Here is a 22,061-nt window from a genome sequence, read left to right as displayed (position 1 = left end):
TCAGGACACATCATCTGACAGAAACGCCGGACATGGAATCAGGAGTGTCCATGGATGTGTGGTCCTTGTCTTCTCACAATCACGAAGCTGAAGACCCATTGTGGGGGGAGGGGGGAGGGGAGCAGGTCTGAATGCCTCCAGCCCTCCACCCTGTCCTGGGTCTTCCTCCTGTAAAATGGGTGCGCGGGGACTTCCCTGGTGGCGCAGTGGTTAAGCATCCGCCTGACAATGCAGGGGACACGGGTTCGAGCCCTGGTCCGGGAAGATCCCACATGCCACGGAGCAAGTAAGCCCATGCGCCACAACTACTGAGCCTGTGCTCTAGAGCCCGTGAGCCACAACTACTGAGCCCACGTGCCACAACTACTGAGGCCCGTGCACCTAGAGCCTGTGCTCCGCAACAAAGAGTAGCCCCCACTCGCCGCAACTAGAGAAAGCCTGCGCACAGCAACGAAGACCCAATGCAGCCAAAAGTAAATTTAAAATAAATAAATAAATAAATTTATTTTAAAAAATGGCTGTGCGGTGAAGTGTACAGACATCCTCTCATTGTATCACTGGGGAAAGGGTGTCCAATCTCTCTCCTCTCTTTGCTGGCATATTAAACCCACAAATGATCTGAAGTGTTCCAATCCTCGACTCTGATGACTCTGTTTGATTTGGAAGAAGAATCTTTATCCTTTGATACTTTCTAATTTCGTCTGCCCTCCTCCTATTTGCCCTCCACTATTCTCCTGTTCTGAGCTTGCTGTTATGCGATTGCTCTGTTAGTTCAGAAGAGCTGTTGGCACCTCCAGCTCTCCGCATCCTACCTCCTGTTTCCTGCCTCCCAGTTGATCCGGATCCGTTTTAGGGAGAGAAGTTGTGTGGGGCAGGAATTGCGGTGGACAGAAGCCCTTTATCCCATTCCTCATGTGTGTGTGTGTGTGTGTGTGTGTGTGTGTGTGCGTGTGTGTGTCTGTGAGAGAGAGGCAGAGAGGGATCCAGGGATGACAAGAGTAGCCATGAGGGAAAGAGAGCCAGTAAACAGGAGGTGCTGATTACTGGCAGTATTAAATGACACCCCAGACACTGCTGGTGCCAAGGGTGTCCTCCCAAGTGGAAGGAGTAAGAGGGGAATGGAAACTGAGAGAACACCAGAGGCAAGCCCGGACTTACAGGCGCTGAGAGAGCTGGCTAGACTGGGCCAGTGGACACAGGAGCGTTAACCCTTTCACTTGTCTCGGGGCTGAGATCCAACCTCCACCCGCCACTGCCCCAGGGCCAGTCTCCAGCCTCTCTGGGAGGAGAGGTTCTCAGGGAATGCTGGAGTCTAGAAGCTGGAGGAGTGGCCGCAGGAACGTGTGGGGTGGGAAACCGGACTCCTGTGCTCTATCTGTTCCATTCCGGCCTCGTCAGATGGTTCGTCTCACAGCCTGCCTCGTTCCTTCTGCGCTGTGGAGAGAAGACCCCTGCCTGCGACAGGCTCAGAGGGGAACACAGCTCAGGGAGCTGAAGGAAGCCGCAAGAGTTGGCAGGTTGGCGGGTTGGCCTCTACTGGGGGGCACCTGGGTACGTGTCTTTCCTCCCACCCCGCCTTCCCTCACATTCCCCCCGGCCCACTTTTTTTTGGCCATGCCACGCAGCTTGTGGGATCTCACTTCCCCGACCAGGAATTGAACCCACGCCCTCCGCAGTGAAAGCAAGGAGTCCTAACCACAGGACCGCCAGGGAGTTCCCCCTAGCCTGAGTCCTATCCCTCCTCTGTGCCTCTGTTTCTGCCCCAGTGCAGACGGTCCTCATCAAGTCCCCAGCTGGACCCCACAGCTAGTGAGGTGTCTGTCTGTCCAAGAACAGAGCTCTGAGGACCAAAAGCCTCTGTCCAGCACAGCAGGAGGGTGACTTCTGGGGCTGGTGTAGTGGGCCCTTAGTCCCTTCTCCCCTTCCTCACAGGCAGAAAGGTCAGGGAGACTCCCTTGATCCCTGAACTCTGCCCAGCCCACACCTCTCAGGGCAGGGCAGGGGCCAGCTGGGTTAATGAGGTGCTAGCAGGCACCTGGCAGCGAGGCAGCTGATGGGAGGTGTGTCTTCCTCCCTCCAGAGCTGGGGGCGGGGGAAGCTGAGGGCTCCAGCTGGGAGGCACCAGGTCATGTGAGGCAGATAAAACCAGGAGGCCAGGCCACGGTGCACAGCTGACAGCACCTCAGACCAGAACTGATGCCCTCCATCCCTCCCCCACTTACCGGCAGTGTTCTCTGTGCAAGGTGCTAGGAGTATATAGAATATGCATTCCTAGTATGAGGACTAGTATAAGAATAGTATAATTCCTAGTATAGAGATACCCCCTGACTTCCAGGAGATTACAAACTAATGGGGAGACAGATAGACTAATGGGGAACAGAACATTGATCTATAAGTTACATATAAGGAATGAGCCAAGAGCTGGGGGAGTACTTTGGGGGACTAATAACTACATAAGGGAGCCAGGGAAGCCTTCATAGAGGAGGTGAACTTTGTGCTGGGACTCTAAGGTTGAGTAGGAGTTTGTTGACCAGAGTAGGAGGGAAGGGCATTTCTGGAGGAGGGAACAGCATAAGCAAAGACACAGAGAAGTGTTTAGAAAGAAAGAGGGAAAGGGCAGGCTTCCCAAAGGCCTCCTGAGAGCCTCCCCTGTCCTGGGGACATCACACAGCAGTTGCTGATTCCTGGGTGGTGGCTTTGGAGGACAAACCTCTTCCTGGCATGCAAGGACCTCCAAGGCCTGGCCCCAGTCATACTTCCTGCTTTCACTTTCTGCTTCCCTGCTCCGTCCCTGGACGTGTCCCCGTTCTCTGAATCTGCCTGGGCTTCCTTGGCTCCATGCCTTTGCTCAAGCACTCCCACCAGCTGGCATAACTAACGTTCCTGACCCTTTGTCCCCCCATCTCCACTTCTGCCTCCTTCAAGGCCCTGATTCCTTCAGGACATTTTCCTGATAATCCTCCAACCAGAGTGATCACTTTCCTCCCCACTTTCAATGCCTTGGCCATTGTGTTTCTTTGAAAGGCACCACTCATATTCTGCCTAATTCTGCTGCTGTTGGCTTATGTGCACACTCTCTTCACTGGACTCCTTGAGGGCAGGGAGCCCCTAGCACAGGAGCCTGTGCAGGCCTGGCATTGGTGTCTGTGGAGTTGAACGGCCTTGACTTGCTAAAGGACCCAGATAGAACGGACTTGCAGGTAGACGTGCCTACGCTGTCATCTCTCTGCCCCTGCCCAAAGGGACGGTCTTTGTTTCTTAAATAGCTGGAATTCTTCCCTAACTTCAGTTGTGCATTCCTGGTTCATTACTGCCCCTTCAGCATTTCTTCGGTGGCACTCCTTCTAAAGGCTTCTGGCCCCTTAAGACAACCACACCACATAAGTTTTACCTTGTGCGCCAATTCTGATGGATGAGTAGTGGGTGTCCTAGAATATTATGTCCAGAAGGATTCTGTGGATGATGAGGGCTCTGGAGAGAGAACGCCCTGGCTTAGCAGTGCCTGCCTTGGTGGGGACAAAGGGCTCCCTCCGCCTCAGGGAGTTTATCAGATGCTTTTCTCACATTAAGCCAAGACTGGGGCACTGGGGGAGTGTGGCCTTGGCCGCTGGTGGAAGGTGATGGGGAAAGTGTATAGGAGCGGAGCTGGGGGCCCCAAAGGCCCTTCTTGGGATCTCCTGAGGCAGACCTCGGAGTCAGGTGTGTGACTGTCCGGGTCTGTGCTCTGACCAGGCCCCCTCCTGCTCGTGACACAATGGGTCGTAGCAAGACCAGGAGGGCCTCCGTGGCTCAGGATCCCCGGCACTTCCTCAGCAGGTGAGGCCAAGGCGATGGCACCGAGTCCCCACCTGTGGGAATGTTCCCCACTCCTTTCTCCTCCCAGGGAGCTCAGGCCTTCAAGAATGATGAGAAGGTACCAAAAGTGAATAATCTCTGGAGGCGTTCTAGTTCGTGGCCTTGACTTGCCTCCTTGTCCTCGGGAGCCGTGTTCTCCCCTAGTGGCAATTCCTGGAAGTGCAGGTAGGTTTGACTTGGTCTGGGGGCCAGGAGTGGCCTTTCCCAGCTGGATGGCAGCCATGTGGTCTCACAACCTGACACTCCTCCCTGTGCAGAAAGGCTGCCTAATGTCCTTGGCAGATGGTCCTCACTGCTGCCTGACAACCGCCAGCAAGGCTGCTGCCCAGTCTGTGCCTTTGTTCAAGTGGCTCTGATCAGTGACAGCCCCTTCCTCCAAACAGTCATTTGGTTTCCTCCCTCAGGTCTGTGCTGACACTGGGTGTCCAGCTGCTCAGCCCCAGAGTGACTCAAAAGCACACGGAATGAAGAATTTTAAGGCTTTGGGTCAGTCCTTGCACATGTTTTCAAAGCTAGATCAGCTCGCCCTGCCCCCTGCCCCCAAACCATGGTCAGCTTCTATGAGCTCTCTGGCCCTTGTCACTGAGTCCAGGCTCACAGCCGGCCCTTGCTGTGACATGTGTATTTTGAGGCTCATTTGCCCACAGAGACTGTGTGGGCGTATCTCGTTATGACACTTCTTGCCCAGCCCAGGAAGATGGGCAGATAATTTACTCCTAGAGCAGACGCTGGCACAACAGTCTCAAATTGTTTTTTCTAATTTAATTTGACAACCCTGAATTTCAGGAAGTTCTTTCTCATCACTGACCCAAATACCGCCTGCTCAAGCTTAAAGTAATTTCCTCATGCTCTGGGGAATACCCTTCTCTGTATCACAGGCCCCTCTTTGCATAACTGAACCACAATTCGGGTCATGTTAGCAGCATCCAGAAGCCTTGGATCCTCTCCCCATCCTTCAGAGACCCAGGTTCTCCGTTTGGGGTCACGTGGGCAGCCCCTAGGTCTCAGGAGCCATCCTACGTGCCCGGCGCTGTGCTCAGTGTAGACTAGTCAACCTCCTCAGCACAACCCAGTGAAGCAGGGCTGCTGGTATTATCCCGCTTGCTAGAGGCAAGAATGAGTCTCTGGGGTAAAGTAACTTGGCTAAGGACACAAAGCCAGCATGTGGAACAGCTGGGATCCAATCCCTACATCCAACAAGGCTTCAGAGCGGGCATTTGGTCCAACCATGAGCCTCCACCAGAAGACCTCTGTGAGCATTTGGGGCACATGTATCATCCTCTGACCTCGCCCCCATTTTATGCTTGTCTCCACTCTGATTTTGCATTGATCCTTTTCATCTGCCTAGGTGATCTTCAGTCATGGCCTCATGTGTTCCTTCCTGTCTTTGTTCAAAGGCAGGGCCCTTCAGAAGGGTTTCTGGGGCAGGTGAACTTGACTTCCCCAAGTCTCCACCCTTGTATGTAAAATGAGGATAAAAATACTACATTTTAGGATCATTATAATAATAACAGCTAACTTTTTAATAAAGCAATTACTAGGTGCAGGAAGAATTTAGCACTTGACATGTGTAATTTCATTTAATCCGCACAAAAGCCCTACGAGTTAGATATTATCCTCATTATAACAGATGAGGAAACAGACTCGGAGAAGTTACATAACACGCTCAAGAGGACAAAGTTAGCAAGAGGAAAAGCCAGGATTTGAACTCACGTTTGTCTGACCCCAAAGCCTGCACTTCTCACCGCTCTCCTGTAGAAAATAAATGGGTTACTGTGGGTAAGCCTGCCGTGGGGGAAGAAAACCAGAAGAAACCAGCTGCCTTGTTTCCATCCTAAAGGTCAGCTTAGCATTCAAAGAAACTGCCTTGAGCAGCGATGTTGGCCTTTGGTCAGGGCTGCGTCCTGGAACACAAGGACCTGCGGCTCACCACCAGCAAGATTTCCTTAAAAAAGCATCTTCACGGGACATCCCTGGCAGTCCAGTGGTTAAGACTCCGAGCTTCCCCTCTCCTCGCTTCCACTGCAGGGGGCACGGGTTCGATCCCTGGTTGGGGAACTAAGATCCCTCATGCTGCGCGGTGCGGCGAAAAAGCATCTTCACACATCACCCCCGTCCCCAAAATATCACTCCTCACAGCATCTGTTCAGCTTCTCCGCTCTTCTGTCTCCTCCCAAGCCCTCTTCCTGATTGCCCGTCCCAAAGCCCCATCCCCTTGCCTTTATAAAGTCACCTGCCCTGGTCTTCTCTTCGGCAGATTTTTCTGGGAAGCCACCGTGCTTAAAATTGGGTAGTAGGGCTTCCCTGGTGGTGCAGTGGTTAAGAATGCGCCTGCCAATGCAGGGCACAGGGGTTCAAGCCCTGGTCCGGGAAGATCCCACATGCCATGGAGCAACTAAGCCCGTGCGCCACAACTACTGAGCCCGCGTGCCACAGCTACTGAAGCCCACACGCCTAGAGCCCGTGCTCCACAACAAGAGAAGCCACTGCAATGAGAAGCCCGTGCACCGCAACGAAGAGTAGCCCCTGTTCACCGCAACTAGAGAAAGCCCGCACGCAGCAACAAAGACCCAACGCAGCCAAAAATAAATAAATAGATTAAAAAAAAAACTGGGTAGTAAACTCACGTGAGAATGGAACATGCTTGTGCTTGGCATCTGGACTCAGTGCATGTCCAAGGCCAATAGAAAATCCTAATGGCTGAGGGGCCAACTGAGAGGTGATTTAGAGAACTACCTTCCTCATGGTCTCCCTCCCCTGTCCCATCTCCATTTTCCTTCCCCTCCATCAGTACCTCGCGAAGGGAGGAAGAAAGGGAGCTATCTGTCCCTCCTGACTCACCATAGGACCCATTTCTGCACGTTCTGCACCACCCAGATCAATGCCCGCCCAACCCTCGGGCCTCTCCAGTCCCCGCGCCCTTTCCTACCTTTGACTCCTGTTGCTTTCGTCACCCCTGCCACTCGTCCTGCCTTTGTTGTTACCAAACTTTCCGTGGTGGGTGTCGCGTCTCCTTAACTAGGCTGTGTGCTCCTCGAAGGTAGGACCTTGTCCCTTCCACGGAGCCCATGAAGGCGCTGGCTGCACCAGCTGACGGAACTTGAAATAGATACTAACTAAAGATTGGACAGGCAGGTGGCTGTGGGATGAGGGTTAAGAGTGAGGTCTCTGGAGTTTGCATCCTGACTCCATCACTGTGGTGGGTCATCCCCGGGTCCCATGCCTCCGTGGGGCATCCTCCGTGGGATGACCTCCCGTGGTCATCCTCCAGGCTGACTCTGGGCGTGGCCTGGTGATTTGCTTTGGCCAAAAGAGTGGAAGAAGTGATGGACCAGTTCTGATCTTGGCCCTCAAAAGGCTTTGTGCACTTTCCTTCTCTCTTGGAACCTTCGCACCATCCTGAGGATAGCTTGTGGAGGATCATGTGGAGGGGAGCCCTCCTAGGCCAGGCCAAGTAAAGCCGCCCCATGGACACAAAGGCATGAGGAAGCCCAGCTGAAATCAGCCGAGCCTGGCCCAAGTCAGAGAACCACCAAGCTGACCTATAGACTCACCCAATAATTATTATTAACTCACCCAATAATTATTATTAACCTATAGACTCACCCAATAATAATAATTATTATTAACCCAATTATTATTATTAATTATTATTAATTATTATAATTATGAATAATAATTATTATTATTGTTATTAGACTTTTGGTGGATGATTTTTCTGGGAAAATGCAGTATTAACGTGGCAATGGATAACTGATACAGCCATTTACCAGCTCGGTGACCTTGGGCAAGCTGTTTAATCTCAACGTACCTCAACTTCCTTGTCTGTAGAGTGGGGATGTGGTGGCCGTTTTTGATAGCTTGCAATTGAGTCTCTTGTCTGGCGATTACTTCAGCCGAAGAGCTGCCTCTCCCAAGGTTCTGCCACCTTCCCCAGGGCAGCCTGCATCTGGTGGCCGGCTGGTGTGTGTATAAAGGTCTGGCCCCCTTGTTTGGGATGAGTCTGCAAGGCCATCCTGACTCCAGAGCTGCCTGTGGGATCGGCCAAGCCTCTGTCGTGACTGTACTGTCTTCCTACTCCTCCCTCTGCCCAGTCCAGCTCTGTTTCTCCTCCACACGGGTTGAATCCAAGAGTGCTTCCAATAAACCTCTTCCATTCATATCTCCATCTTAAGAGTCTGATTTCCTGGAACTCACGTGTGAGAGCAAGGGACCACATGCCAAGTTCTGGCCAATGAGGTGAAAGCAAAAGAATCACATGACAGTTTCCGGAAATGTTCCTTGAGACTGTTGCCTTCTAGAGAACCAACTGGTGGCTGCCCAGGGAGGTGGGGGTAGGAGAGGGAGTGGGAGTTACTGGTTAGCAGATGCAAACGATTGTACATAGGATGGCTAAACAACAATGTCCTGCTGTAGAGCACAGGGAGCTATATTCAATAGCCTGTGATAAACAATAATGGAAAAGACTATGAACAAGAATGTGTATATATGTATAACTGAATCACTTTGCTGTGCAGTCGAAAATAACACAGCATTGTAAACCAACTATACGTCAATAAAATAAATTTTTAAAAATACCGTTGTCTTCAAACTCTGTGCTTGTTACCACTACGAAAAGAATTTTGGAAAACTGTATACATCCTTGTGTATCTTTTAGACCTAAAATTTTTCTTTAGAGTTTTAAACGTAAATTTAAAAAATTTTTAATCAATATTAACATTTAAAAGTAAAACTATTCACTTTTATTTTAAATTTTATATAAAAAAATAAAGTTTGTAAAAAACTTGCAAAATAATATAATGACTTCTTGTATGCCTTTTCCTAGATTCATTAATTATTAACGTATTAAACTTAAAAAGAAATATTTTGGGGCGATTGTACTTCCCCAGGGAGGTGGCCAGAGCTGCTCTTGACTTCCCTAAATGTTTTCAGAGAGGCAGCAATAGTACAGTTGTTTAGCTCAAGTTTGGAGTCAGGCAGCCTCGATTTGAACCCTAGTTCTGACACTTATTAGCTCTGTGGCCTGGGCAAGTTATTTAATCTCTCTGTATCCCAAAATCTATCTCATATGGTTGTGTGAGGACCCAAGTGAGTTAATATTATAAAGCACTTACAATGTTACCTGACATATTGTATGTTCAATTTATGTTTATGGTACAAATAAAATGCACCAATAAACAAATAATTATTTATTGTTAGAATAATTAGGCTTCAGAGCATATTAACAACAAGAGAAGACACTATAATACTAGTAAGTTGCAGGCTTACAAAATATGTACTTAATGATTGTTGTTAAATGCATTATTTACAGGAGAATCACATAACATTGCTGTTAAAGTTAATCTAATAAGAATATGGTAGGAATAAACAAATGAGCAGAGAAACGACTGATGATTGACAGCAGGCAGGAGACGTATCCAAATTTTAAAAAAAAGAATGATTTTCCATTATCCAATGATTTGGGGGCAAAAGTTAATGAAACATTTGTTCTACAAGTCATTAAATGTTTGCAAAAATAAAGAACACTAAAGTGCCTCTGATATATGTTCCTTTTATTTAAAGACGTCGTGTTCAGCTGTTGAAAGTAAATGTGAAACTTTTCACTTCCTCCTCCTGGAAGTCATGCAAAAATGCAAAGGAGAACAGACCCAGACAGGACGGCTGAGGGTGCCAGCCAAGCTCTTGCACGGCTGAGAATAGCCAGGGCGCGGGTGCGCCTCGCAGCAGATCGGCATCGAATGCCCAGACGCTCTTTAAGAATCATGAATATTTTTAAGACAGACAGATAAGGCACGGCGCTTGGTCATGTGTTTGTCACCTGCGTGATATAAAGTATGATCACCTTCAGAACTTCACCTGCTTTGTGCTCAAGGGATTTGCCCTCAGGAATCAGGCATTCTGAGACAATTGGGGGTGTATGGAAATGAGTACCATCATTGGGCTTCCCTGGTGGTCCAGTGGTTAAGACTCCACGCTTCCGCTCTAGGGGGAGTGGGTTCCAACCCTGGTCGAGGAAGTTCCGCATGCCTTGAGGCGCAGCCCCTCTGTGACATATCTGAATCCAGAACACCCCAACATGGGCCAAAGTATCTTTTTATTTTAGTTTTTTATTTTTATTTTTTAGCACTGCTTTATGTACTCATTTTCTATTAAATCCTTAAAAAAAATTTTTTTTTAATTGAAGTATAGTTGATTTACAATGTTGTATTAGTTTCAGGTGTACAGCAAAGTGAATCAGTTATACATATACATATACATATATCCACTCTTTTTTAGATTCTTTTCCCATATAGGCCATTACAGAGTATTGAGTTCCCTGTGCTATACAGTAGGTCCTTATTAGTTATCTATTTTATATATAGTAGTGTGTATATGTCAGTCCCAATCTCCCAATTTATCCTTCCCCTCCCTTCCCCCTGGTAACCGTAAGTTTGTTTTCTACATCTGTGACTCTATTTCTGTTTTGTAAATAAGTTCATTTTTACCCTTTTTACAGATTCCTCATATAAGAGATATCATATGATAGTGGTCTTTCTCTGTCTGACTTGCTTCACTCAGTATGACAATCTCCAGGTCCATCCACAAAATATCTTCTTTTTATTAATTTCACATTGTGCCCATAACAAAAATACATACATGACAGAGAAGACATGAAGATGTGTCATAGGCTTGTGGTGATCCGATTAAAAGAGGATTCATCAAAACTGATATTTTGGTGCCCTTTTGTTTGGGGCCACAAAGCTTTTGCATTCCAAGCATTGATAATAATTAACAATAATTCACAACAAAATCCAGGAGGGGTGAGAGGCTGAGGCACACCTGAAGTGTCTCACGTGGCATGGATTAAACACCTTCCCTCTCCATTAGACAAAATTATTTTCAGCAATAATCATAAAAAGAAACGATGACATTTCATGTTTGTCCTGACTCAACAAAAACAAGTCTAACCTGTAATTTGCCCTCCTTTTCACTGTTTAAAATTTTTAAACGCATATAAAAAGTCCAAGTAGACAGAGGTAAATAATTCATTTCTTTTGTCTTTATAATCGAGGTGCCATCATGGTTTCCTTTGAATCTACTGTTTGAACACAGATACGTGTTGCAGAGATGGAGGTGCTGACCTAGCGTGAAGGGAGCTCAGATGATTTCGAAGGAGGGAATCCTCATAAACTCACTCTGGAAAGGGGTACATGGGGCTGAGTTGGTGGGTGTCAGGGGCCCACTGTATAACTGGAGTTTTCAGGATTAAATTCTATGTTGAATATAATGTTTTTTAAAGGTTAAATTACACAAATACACCAATTTGAAGTTTATATATCTATTATTGAAAGCCAGTGGTAACCACAACATTTGTGTAGATTCAGAACTTAGACCAACAAAATATTTTTTCAGGGTGGAATATGTTATCAATAAGGATGTTTATTTTATTTTTTTTAAACATCTTCCCCCAATATTTATTTATTTATTTATTTTTATCTGGTTGTGCCAGGTCTTAGTTGTGGCAGGCAGTCTCCTTAGTTGAGGCTTGCTGGCTCCTTAGTTGTGGCTCGCAGGCTCCTTAGTTGTGGCATGCGAACTCTTAGTTGTGGCATGCATGTGCGATGTAGTTCCCTGACCAGGGATTGAACCCGGGCCCCCCTGCACAGAGAGCACGGAGCCTTAACCACTGCGGCACCAGGGAAGTCCCTACTGAGGTTGTTTAGAATCGCCCCGAGGTGATAATATAGAGCAGCCCATTTGGGGGCGGTTAATGTTTTAAAATTCTCTATGGACGATGCAGCCTATTGCCTGCCCACGGTGGTGGTTGCAGGGTCGGGGGGAGTCCCACTACCCTCCTCTTGCACACGGTTGATAAGAGGCCCACCTCTCCTTTATAAGGTGGCAGAACAGTCAACAGGCAGGTGGGACAGAGAACCAGCGGATACCTTGAGCGCAGGCAGGAAGAAGGTGATAGAGAATTTGAGTTGGTGGCAATCGATTCTCTTCCAATGGTGTGTTGAGTACTCCTTGGGCCGAGGCAGAGGGACTTGCCCTCAGGCTGGCAGAGGGGGAAGGAGCCTGGGCTCTGGAGGACTCCATGGAGAGCGCCCTGATTTCACTGATGTGAGAAATAAGATTCCACTTTTCATGGGGTTTCTGACACTTCCAGGGGTCAGGGAAGGTCCCGAGATTTCAGAGGCCTGAGATCTAAAGGACGAATAGGTGTTTTCTGAGTAAAAAGAAGAGGGAAGAAAATTTCATGGAGCTGGAAGCTCAGATAGGAAAGTCAAGAGCCAAGAGCCAGGGCTTCCCTGGTGGCGCAGGGGTTAGGAATCCGCCTGCCAATGCAGGGGACACGGGTTCGTGCCCCGGTCCGGGAAGATCCCACATGCCGCGGAGCAACTAAGCCCGTGTGCCACAACTACTGAGCCTGCGCTCTAGAGCCCTCGAGCCACAACTACTGAAGCCTGCACGCCACAACTACTGAAGCCTGCACGCCACAACTACTGAAGCCCATGTGCCCTAGAGCCCATGCTCCGCAATGAGAGAAGCCACCGCAATGAGAAGCCCACGCACCGCAATGAAGAGTAGCCCCCGCTCACTGCAGCTAGAGAAAGCCCACGAACAGCAACGAAGGCCCAACGCAGCCAAAAATAAAATAAGATAAAAAAGAGCCAAGAGCCAGCGTGGTGAGTTTGAGGAATGGAAATAAGCTCAGGTTCGAGAGGACCTTGGGGGTCGTGAGCAGGAACTCCAGAAGAATGGCTAATGATTCATCTGGGTTTGTTGGCCTGGCCCAGTGCCATGGTCTGGGAGCTCTGTGTTCTAGGAGGTTCTCAGAGGCCAATCCAGAAATCCAGGGCCCTGCCCTCCCGGGGTTGCCCTGGGCAACCTCTGTTAGTAAAGAATCCTGTTTACTACCTTGTGACTCATACTCACTTGTGGTTTCTATAGTTGCCACGAACAATGAAGCATAAATCCATTCCTGGAGGGTGGGGTCCTCAGGGTGAGGCCGTCCTCTTCCTTTTCTGGCTCAGAACCTGGCAGAGTTTCCCAGACTATAGCAGAGGGGACTGGGGGAGAGAGAGTTTGTCTACTGAATCTCAGGTGTGGGTTTCCTTGGGAGGGGAAGGAGCTGAGTGGGGTAGAGGGACAGACCTCTGCAGTCGGGCCTGGGAGAACACTGAGTGCAGCCCCCAAGCTGATCAGAAGCTCCCACTCTCTAGATAATTATGGGGAGAGCCCAAGAGATGGAGAGAGAGGGAGAGAGAGAGAGAGAGAGAGAGAGCCTTCGGGTACAGAAAAGTTACAGCAAGATTCAGGGGAACCAGGCACTTTCTTCACCAGAGACAAACGGGGTTTGGTCCCCAGGGTGGTGGTGGGATGATAGGCCAGATTCAGAAATGCAAAGCTGGGGTTGGAGGGTGGGGCGTGGGGACGTACACAAAGGAACCAGAAGAAAGGAAGCCAAAGGGACAGACAGTCTTTTTAAAAGACCATCTCAGGGAGATGCAAGAGGGAGGAGATTTGGGTATATGTGTATATGTATAGCTGATTCACTTTGTTATAAAGCAGAAACTAACACACCATTGTAAAGCAATTATACTCCAATAAAGATGTTAAAAAAAATAAAAAAAAAAAGACCATCTCATATGTACAACTGATTCACTTTGCTGTACACCTGAAACTAACACAACGTTGTAAATCAACTAGACTCCAAAAAAAAAAAAAAAACACCATCTCATCCCATACGTTTGCACAAAGTCTTACAGGTTACAAAGCACCTGTGCGTCCACTGTCTCATTTGCTTTTCACAGAAGCCATGTGAAGAAAAGCCAGAGCAGGGAATACAATCTATCCTAGAACAGGGAGACTAAGGTTTATCGAAGTTGACTAACACAGTCAAGGTCAAAACCAAGACGAGAATCTAGACCTCCTGGCTCACAGTCAAGTGCCCTTTCCACTAAACCAATGTTTTTCAAACTTTGGCATCTACAGACCGTTTTAGTGGATGTCTGGTACACACAAAGTACTAAAATTTTTGATACATTTAAAAAATTATCACAAATTTTAAAATAGCATAATGAAACATTTATTTTAAAAAGTAATAAATCAGGGACTTCCCTGGTGGCAAAGTGGTTAAGAATCCAGTTAAAAAACGGGCAAATGGTTTGAATAGATATTTCTCCAAAGAAGGTATACAAATGGCCAAAAATCACATGAAAAGATGTTTTTAACATCTTTAGTTGCTAGGGGAATGTAAATCAGAACCACAATGAGATGCTACTTCACATCCCCTGGGACAGTTATAACAACAACATCGACAACGACAAGTGTGGGCGGGCATGTAGAGAAAGTGGAATCCTCATACATTGCTGCTGGGAATGTAAAACGTTTCCGCTGCTGCGGAAAGCAGTTTGGCAGTTTCGTAAAAGGTAAAACATAAAATTACCATAGGACTCAGCAATTTCATTCCTGGGAGAACTGAAAACATACGTTCACACGCAAGCTCGTACATGAATGTTCATAGAAGCATTATTCAAAATAGCCAAAAACCAGAAACAACCCAATGTCCATCAACTGACGAATAGGTAAACAAAGTGGGGTCTATCCACACAGTGGAATATTACTCAGCCGTGAAGAGGAGTGAAGTACTGTTACGTGCTATGACACGGATGAATCTCGAAAGCATGGTGCTAAGTGAAACAAGCCAGTCACAGAAGGCCACATAGTGTATGATGCCATTTATATGAAATGTCTAGAACAGGTAAAGCCATAGAGACAGAAAGTAGATTAGCAGTTGCTAGTGGTTGGGGGAGGATGGGAATCTGGATTAACGGCTAATAGGTATGGGGTTTCTTTCTGGGGTGATAAGAATGTTCTGGAAGTAGTGGTGCTGGTTGCACGACATAGTGAATATACTAAAAATCACTGAAGTGTACACTTTTAAATGGTGAATTATTATTTTTTTAATAAATTTATTTATTTATTTTGAGCTGCATTGGGTCATCGATGCTGCACGCGGGCTTTCTCTAGTTGCAGCGAGCGGGGGCTACTCTTCGTTGAGGCGCACAGCCTTCTCACTGCAGTGGCTTCTCTTCTTGTGGAGCACGGGCTCTAGTCTTGCGGGCTTCAGTAGTTGCGGCACACAGGCTCAGTAGTTGTGCCTCGCGGGCTCTAGAGCGCAGGCTCAGTAGTTGTGGCACACGGGCTTAGTTGCTCCGTGGCATGTGGGATCTTCCCGGGCCAGGGCTCGAACCCATGTCCCCTGCATTGGCGGGCAGATTCTTAACCACTGGGCCACCAGGGAAGCCCTAAAATGGTGAATTTTATGTTATATGAATTATATCTCAAAAAAATGCTAAAACAAAACAAGACTCATGTGAACTCCTTTGCCCTCCAGCATCCGTGTACTTCCTAGGGGTTGCGGGTAGGAAGCAGGTTCTTGTACTTGCTGCCTATTTCTGTGACCACGTTGAAAAGAATGTGTCCGTAGTGACTGCAGTTTGACTCATGGTGAAAATATTTTCTATTTCCTTCAACACTGAATTGGGTTCAGGACACGTATTGAGGGCAGTCAGTGGTTCTCCGTGAATTAAACGGTGTTGGAACTGGAATTCATATGATGATAATAATAATAACTTACCTTCACTGAGTGCTTTCTATTCAATATATGCCAGACATTGCCCTAAATGCTTCATATGTAGTTCTTCACTAATCTTTACCACAACTGTATGAAACAGGCATTGTTATTACTGTTATCAACATCATTCCCAATTTTCAGAGGGAAAAACTGAAGCTCAGAGTTAGACAACCTCCTTTATTAGAATTTAGACCTCCTGCCTTCTTGCTCCCAAAGCCAGTGTTTCATCTGTCCTGATTCCAGTGTGTCTTTTTCATTTACCAAATAATCCCTAATAAGACAAAGTATTTTTCTCTTGCAGTAGAGAATTTTAGAGATAAGCGGAACAGAAACTCATTGACTACTTTGCCATCATATATGTTTTCCCCCTTCTGAAAGCTATTGCACCGTCTGGATGTGAGGATTTTCACCAGCCACAAAGAGAACTGAATGCTGGCATCTGTACCTGATGGTGATTGCTCTTGAACCTGGTTTGCCATTGTTCTCTGACATCCAACAGTGGCGATAAAACTGCTTTCTAAGTACCTATGTCACTAACTTCACAACTGGTTTGTCTGTCTTCTCTGTTGTGTGTCTTATATTCGTGTTTGCTCTGAAGAGTGAGGGCAACTTGGAGTGATGTGCTATATTTCTGGGGCCTTTCTCTCTATCACAAACTTAATTTTTTATTCTGGGAAATGCTATAGTGCACTTATTCTGGAAAAAATCAGTAGGCTCTCACTACGACCGATACACAAGCTTTAATGACTTTGAACCTCGATTTGACATTTTAGAGCTGATAATGCACTGGGGACAGGGGTGAATAGTCCATAAAACCCAGTTTCCAGATAATGTTTGTGGTAGTTCCTATTTGCAGTTTCTTTTTTCTTACTGTGCAAAATAAGCACTCACATTTTCCTTCATCCCAGCACCTTTAGACATATTATATCCCCACTGAAACCCAGTTCACAGTTTATGAATGGCATTGTTCTGAGTTGTGAGATCCCTATTACTACCTTAATTGCTACATTTACAAGTCAAGGAAGCACTTTTGAGCCATTCATGAGTTTTTCTAATTTGGGGGTATAACATAGCACAACAGTATGAACATATAAAGCACATTTTAAAAGGTAAACAAAAACATGCATACGACAGGAAAATGATTCACCAGAGTCCCCTGTCCCCATTAATTAAATCTTTAAGAATCTGAAATCTTTAGGATTGTAATAATTATTAATATAATGAGACGCTGTGACAGCTGTAATCAATGCCACATTTCGAATTTGTGAAAAGTGGGGAACTAAGGTGCTTATTACTTTTTCCCTGAAACTACCAGTCTACCTGAGAGCCCAGTGATACAACTTTCCTTGGAAACATTTCAAGCCTCCAAGAGTTGTTTCTTTAAGAAAATAAATTTATTTATTTATTTTTCGCTGCGTTGGGTCTTTGTTGCTGCGCGTGGGCTTTCTCTAGCTGCAGCGAGCAGGGGCTGTTCTTCGCGGTGTGCGGGCTTATTGAGGTACCTTCTCTTGTTGCGGAGCACGGGCTCTAGGCACGTGGGCTCTAGTTGTGGCGTGCGGGCTCAGTAGTTGTGCCTCGCGGGCTCTAGAGCGCAGGCTCAGTAGTCGTGGCGCACGGGCTTAGTTGCTCCGCAACATGTGGGACCTTCCCGGACCAGGGCTCAAACCCGTATCCCCTGCACTGGTAGGCGTTTCTTAACCACTGCGCCACCAGGGAAGTCCTCCAAGAGTTTTTGTTCGTTTGTTTTTGTTTGGGTTTTTTTTGGCTGCGCCACACCACATGCAGGATCTTGGTTCCTGGACCAGGGATCGAGCACGCGCTCCCTGCAGTGGAAGCACGGAGTCTTAACCACTGGACTGCCAGGGAAGTCCCTCAATGCTCCAAGAGACTTTAAATTCCTAAGAGATGGGCTGCGGGGAAGGACAGAAGAAGGGTGGACAGAGGCCATCCGAGGTGCTGAGGGTAGGCTCGGAGCAGGGACTCGGAATCCTGCATTTCTCCCCCGGCCTGGGAATCCTAGGCAACAATTCTATCCCACCGCCAGGGGGCGCTGTAGAACTAGGGATGACGGGGTTGCTTTAGTTATTCCCCAGGCATTCTTGACCGCTAACACTTCGCTTTGTTTTTCTCCCTTATATTCAGGTTCTTAACCTGGTGACTCTGGTCAGGCTTCTGATGGTCAGTGAACACCTAGAATTTATGTGTAAAATATGTTTAGCTTCATTTTTCTATCTAGAGGGAGGTTTTATAGTTTTGATCAGACTCAAAGTAATAGTATCCCCTTGAGAGAGTAGAATGCAATGATGTTAGGTACTAATATGCTGACATCTATCGGTGGCGAGCACTTGTTATATATAATTTAACACAATAATCCTCAAAATTACCTTGCAAGATATCCCCATTTTACAGAAAACAAAACCCCAAAACCCCTGAAGTTCAGGGAGACGAAAGCACTTTGCCCCATGACACACAGCTAATAAGTGGTGAGGCTGGGATTTAACTCCAGGAATGCCTGCTTCTCACTGTGCTGTTGCTACACCGAGAAAAAAAGCCAGAGATTCACTCATTCATCAGCAAAGATGTGGGAGGGACTGAGTGTGTGTCCAGCACCCTGTACTGGGTGCTGGGGTAGAGGGGGATCGGACAGCTCTGCTTCCTGACTTCTTGGGGCTTAGTGCCTGGAGGTGATGGCAGCGATGGTGGTCATGTCAGCAGGAAACAGGCAGTAAACAAATAAGCCTCTAATTGCAAACTGAGAAAAGTGCTCTGAAGGAAATAAAGGGGACAGCGACAGAGAAAAATGGGGAAATCTACAGATAGTTTGGCCAGGATAAACCTGAGCGTGTTAGCTCAGAGTAAATGGTGGGGATTGCCATGGGAAAAGGTGGAGACAGAGCCTTCCGGGAGGGACGAGCCTGGTCTGGGTACGCAGAGGCAGCTGGCGCGGCTGAACAGTGGACCCAGAGCAGAGGTAAGGGTGACAGAGGAGTAGAAGTCATCGGGGCTTTCTAGACCAAGTAAGGAATTCAGATTCTATTCTCATAATAGGAAGCCATTCTAGGGTTTAAAGCAGGAGAGAAATGCCAGCTAATTTATGTTTTTCTTATTTTTAATTGTAAAAAAACCCCAACACAATGCCAAATTTACCATCTTAACCACGTGGATGCGGCCTGGCAGAGTGAGAGCAGAGTCACGGGGAGAGCAAGCATAGAGCCAGGAGCCGAGTCTTCAGGGAAGGAGGGGAAGTGGCCAAGAGGCCAGAGGACAACAGCAAGAAGGGGCACCAGGAAGAAGGGGAGCAGGAGCTAAAGCTGATCGCCCAGATTCCTCAAGGATGTTTATACAGGGGTGGCAGGGGTGGTGGTGGGACGACACTTCTAGAAGCAGCCATGAGGAGCCAGGGGGATGCAAACCTCACTTACTGCCTGTCAGGTATGTAGGGAATGTGAGAATAAAATCAAGGCTAGGTTTGGGGAAGAATTTTCTGACCTGGACAGGGTATGAAGCATGAAGACCGGCAGCTAAAGGAGCCCTAGGAGGCATCTTTTCTTCCAGGAGAGGTTTGGGAGCAGAACTGACCCCTCCACCACCCTTCATTTCCTGTCTCCCCATTTTTTTTTGGCGGAGTCTGAATCACTGGGCCGCCAGGGAAGTCCCTCTCTCCATCTCCTTGAGGCCTGTTGGGGCTTCCTGGCCTCTTTGGTGGAGAGGTTTCATTCATCTATGGAGCCCCATGAAATGTAGACACTCACTCGTCTAGGCACTGGAGAGACAGCGGTGAATAAAACAGAGGAAAAGAAATCGCGGCCCCACAGAGCTGGCTTCCCAGCAGGGGGATTTGTTTAGGTGGGTTCTCATGCAAAAGCATCCAGCAGGGTAACTTACTCACCGGTGCTGGAATCTGGATGTGGGCTGAGTTCGACCCTGAGTCACATGGGTTGCCTGCAGGAAGGGAGAGGGGGGATGACATTGAGAAAATGGAAAGAGCCCCAGGGCTTGGGGGCTGAGGCCTGGGTCCCAGCAACCTTGAACTAGTCATTTACTTTTCCTGAGACTTTACCTATTAGCTGATCTGTAAAGGGGCAGGATAATCCCTCATTCCCCAATTGCTGTGGAATTAAAGTGCTGCCTAAACAATTAAGTGGTGTACAAATGGTCATTACAGGGACTTCCCTGGTGGCGCAGTGGTTAAGAATCCGCCTGCCAATGCAGGGGACACTGGTTCGAGCCCTGGTCCGGGAAGATCCCACATGCCGCGGAGCAACTAAGCCCTTGAACCACAACTACTGAGCCTGCACTCTAGAGCCTGCGAGCCACAACTACTGAGCCCACGTGCCACGACTACTGAAGCCCGCGCGCCTAGAGCCTATGCTCCGCAACAAGAGAAGCCATGACAATGAGAAGCCCACGCACCGCAACGAAGAGTAGCCCCCGCTCGCAGCAACTAGAGAAAGCCCGCGCGCAGCAACGAAGACCCAACGCAGCCAAAAATAAATAAATAAATATTTTTTAAAAAAATTGTCATTACACCATGACTTAAGCCTTCATTTCCTTCTCTGAGTATGGGTGCATAATGGCAACTGCATCCCCCAGGGTGGCTGTGAGTATGAATTAAATGTATAAACTGAGCACAAAAGAGTTCCGCAGCTCCTCAGCTCAGAAGGTGGAGACGCGTAGGGGTGAGGAGGGCGGGGCCACGGGGCGGGGGGCTGGCAGGGGGCGGGCACAGAGCGCTGGGAGGGGCAGCGGGGAGTCAGGGCGGCCGCCAGGGGGCGCCACGGGGCGGCGGGGGCGGTGGGGGGTAGAGGGAGCGGGTCCCGGGGGAGGCGGGTGACTCACGGCGGCGGGAAGGAAGATGAGTCAGCCGTCCTCTGGCTTCCCGCGCCCGCCGCGCCCCGGCCGCCGCCCGCAGCTGACCCTCGGGAGGGCCCCCAAGGGCGCCGCCCTGCCGCCGGCCGGGCCCGGGCTTCCCCAAAGCGGGGGCGCGCTGGGCCCAGCGCTCGGCGTTTTCTCCTTCGGGGCCGGGGCTGCGGGAGGAGACTTCGTGCTTGTCTGGGCCCAGGCGCGCCCAGGCTGATCCAAGGGCGGCGGGTGCCAGCCCGGGAGCCGGCGGAGGCGCTGCCCGGCGGCTCGGGCTGGGCGGTGGCCCTTCCTGCGGGCGGGGGTGGAGGGGCGTGGTTCCCTGGGGAACCGCTCCCAAGGAGGCGGCCGGGCCCTCTGGGATGCTCCGGGTGCCGGGTGGGCTGCGGGCGGCGCGGAGAAACTCGCCCTAACGCCAAAGCCACACGCAGAATGCCGTCTCTGTACCTTGGCGTGCCGTCTGTTTTCCCCTCTTCCCAGACTAAGTCAAAAGGAAGAGGAACCCTGGTCCCGGCTGCAGGTTGACAGTTGCCCGGTGTCCAGAGAGGGTCTGGCTCAGCACCTCGGGGGTCACAGATGCCCGAGGCCTTGCGGAGCCTGGGCCCTGGCTTCGCTTGGGAGATCCGGCCCAGGCAGGGAGGTGATTTGTCCAAAGGCCTCAGAGAGGAGGCCGAGCTCCTGGGTCTGGACCTCCTGCACACCAGGCCATGGAAAGTGCTTAAAATAGTGCCTGGCGCATAGTCAGACGTAATGTATAATAAATAATATATGTATATATATGTGTCTCATAGCTCATCTTTATGGGGCGCTTACTGCATGCCCGGTATTGTTGCAAGTGTTCTTCATGGATTAACTGTTTGATTCTCACCACTGCACTAAGACATGGATATTATTCTTATCGCCCTGTGGCAGCTGAGGAAACATGCTCAGAGAAGTTAGGTAACCTGCCCAACATCACACAGCTAGGAAGTATAGTGTGGGAGTTAAACCCAGACCCCCTGACTTCAGAGACCGTATGCATGAGGCTGACTTCAAATATTGTTGAGGTCCAGGTGTTGACACAGAAATTAACCAGTCGATCTAAGAAAGAAATGGGAAATTTTATTCATGCCAAACTGACGGTTATAACCTGGGAACAGCCTCTCAGAAAGCTCTGAGAACTGTTTGGCCTGTTAGAGGTCAAAGCACAGTTACGTAAGTTTTGAGAGAGGGCTGTATATTAAATGACGTATTATTGACAGTTTACACAATCCAGATCCGCTCATACAAAGCGTGGTCATGGGTCATCGTGGCCTCTTACAAGATTAAGAAGGAAGGTTATCTCTTAAGCAGTTGTGACCCTTTATGAGATTAAGAAAGAATGTGATCTCCAAAGGAGATCGGGTTAATGCAGATGCAACACACACACACACACACACACACACACACACACACGAGGAGGGAGGAATCCCAGATGGGCAAAGAAAATTTTTATGTTTAAATTTTTCTTGTCTTACCATAAAATTTGAATTTTATTTCATCACCGGAGTATGCTGCAGATGGTTTGCTTCTCAGGGTGTCTGAAGAGCATAGCGTTAAACCGAGAGCTAGCTCCGTGCTGGGGTGGGGGAAGCCCTGCCCCTCCTGCTGGGGCCCCAGTTCCGCAGTTTCCCACGTGCCACAGTGCAGAAGAGAAGCGCTGGGCATCACTCTTGCCCAGTCGTTGGCTATCCCTATTGTAACC

General features: G+C 48.6%; 1 protein-coding gene across 1 annotated transcript; it reads right to left on the bottom strand.

Annotated features, from left to right (window-relative positions):
- Positions 1–4,946: 4,946 nt before the first annotated feature.
- On the bottom strand, positions 4,947–21,156 carry LOC132372817 (basic salivary proline-rich protein 2-like). The gene is made up of 5 exons (XM_059934935.1): positions 21,152–21,156; positions 20,318–20,721; positions 19,368–19,420; positions 5,569–5,607; positions 4,947–5,311 (listed from the first exon to the last, which is right to left on the bottom strand). Exons 1-5 carry the CDS (start codon positions 21,154–21,156, stop codon positions 5,192–5,194), a joined length of 621 nt encoding a protein of 206 aa, XP_059790918.1. The 3' UTR covers positions 4,947–5,191.
- Between the last annotated feature and the right edge of the window lie 905 nt (positions 21,157–22,061).

The sequence above is a fragment of the Balaenoptera ricei genome, chromosome 10 (assembly GCF_028023285.1).
Source record: "Balaenoptera ricei isolate mBalRic1 chromosome 10, mBalRic1.hap2, whole genome shotgun sequence".
NCBI lineage: Eukaryota > Metazoa > Chordata > Mammalia > Artiodactyla > Balaenopteridae > Balaenoptera > Balaenoptera ricei.
The sequence above is the reverse complement of the archived record's forward strand: the minus strand, read 5'-3'. Positions and strand labels throughout refer to the sequence as shown.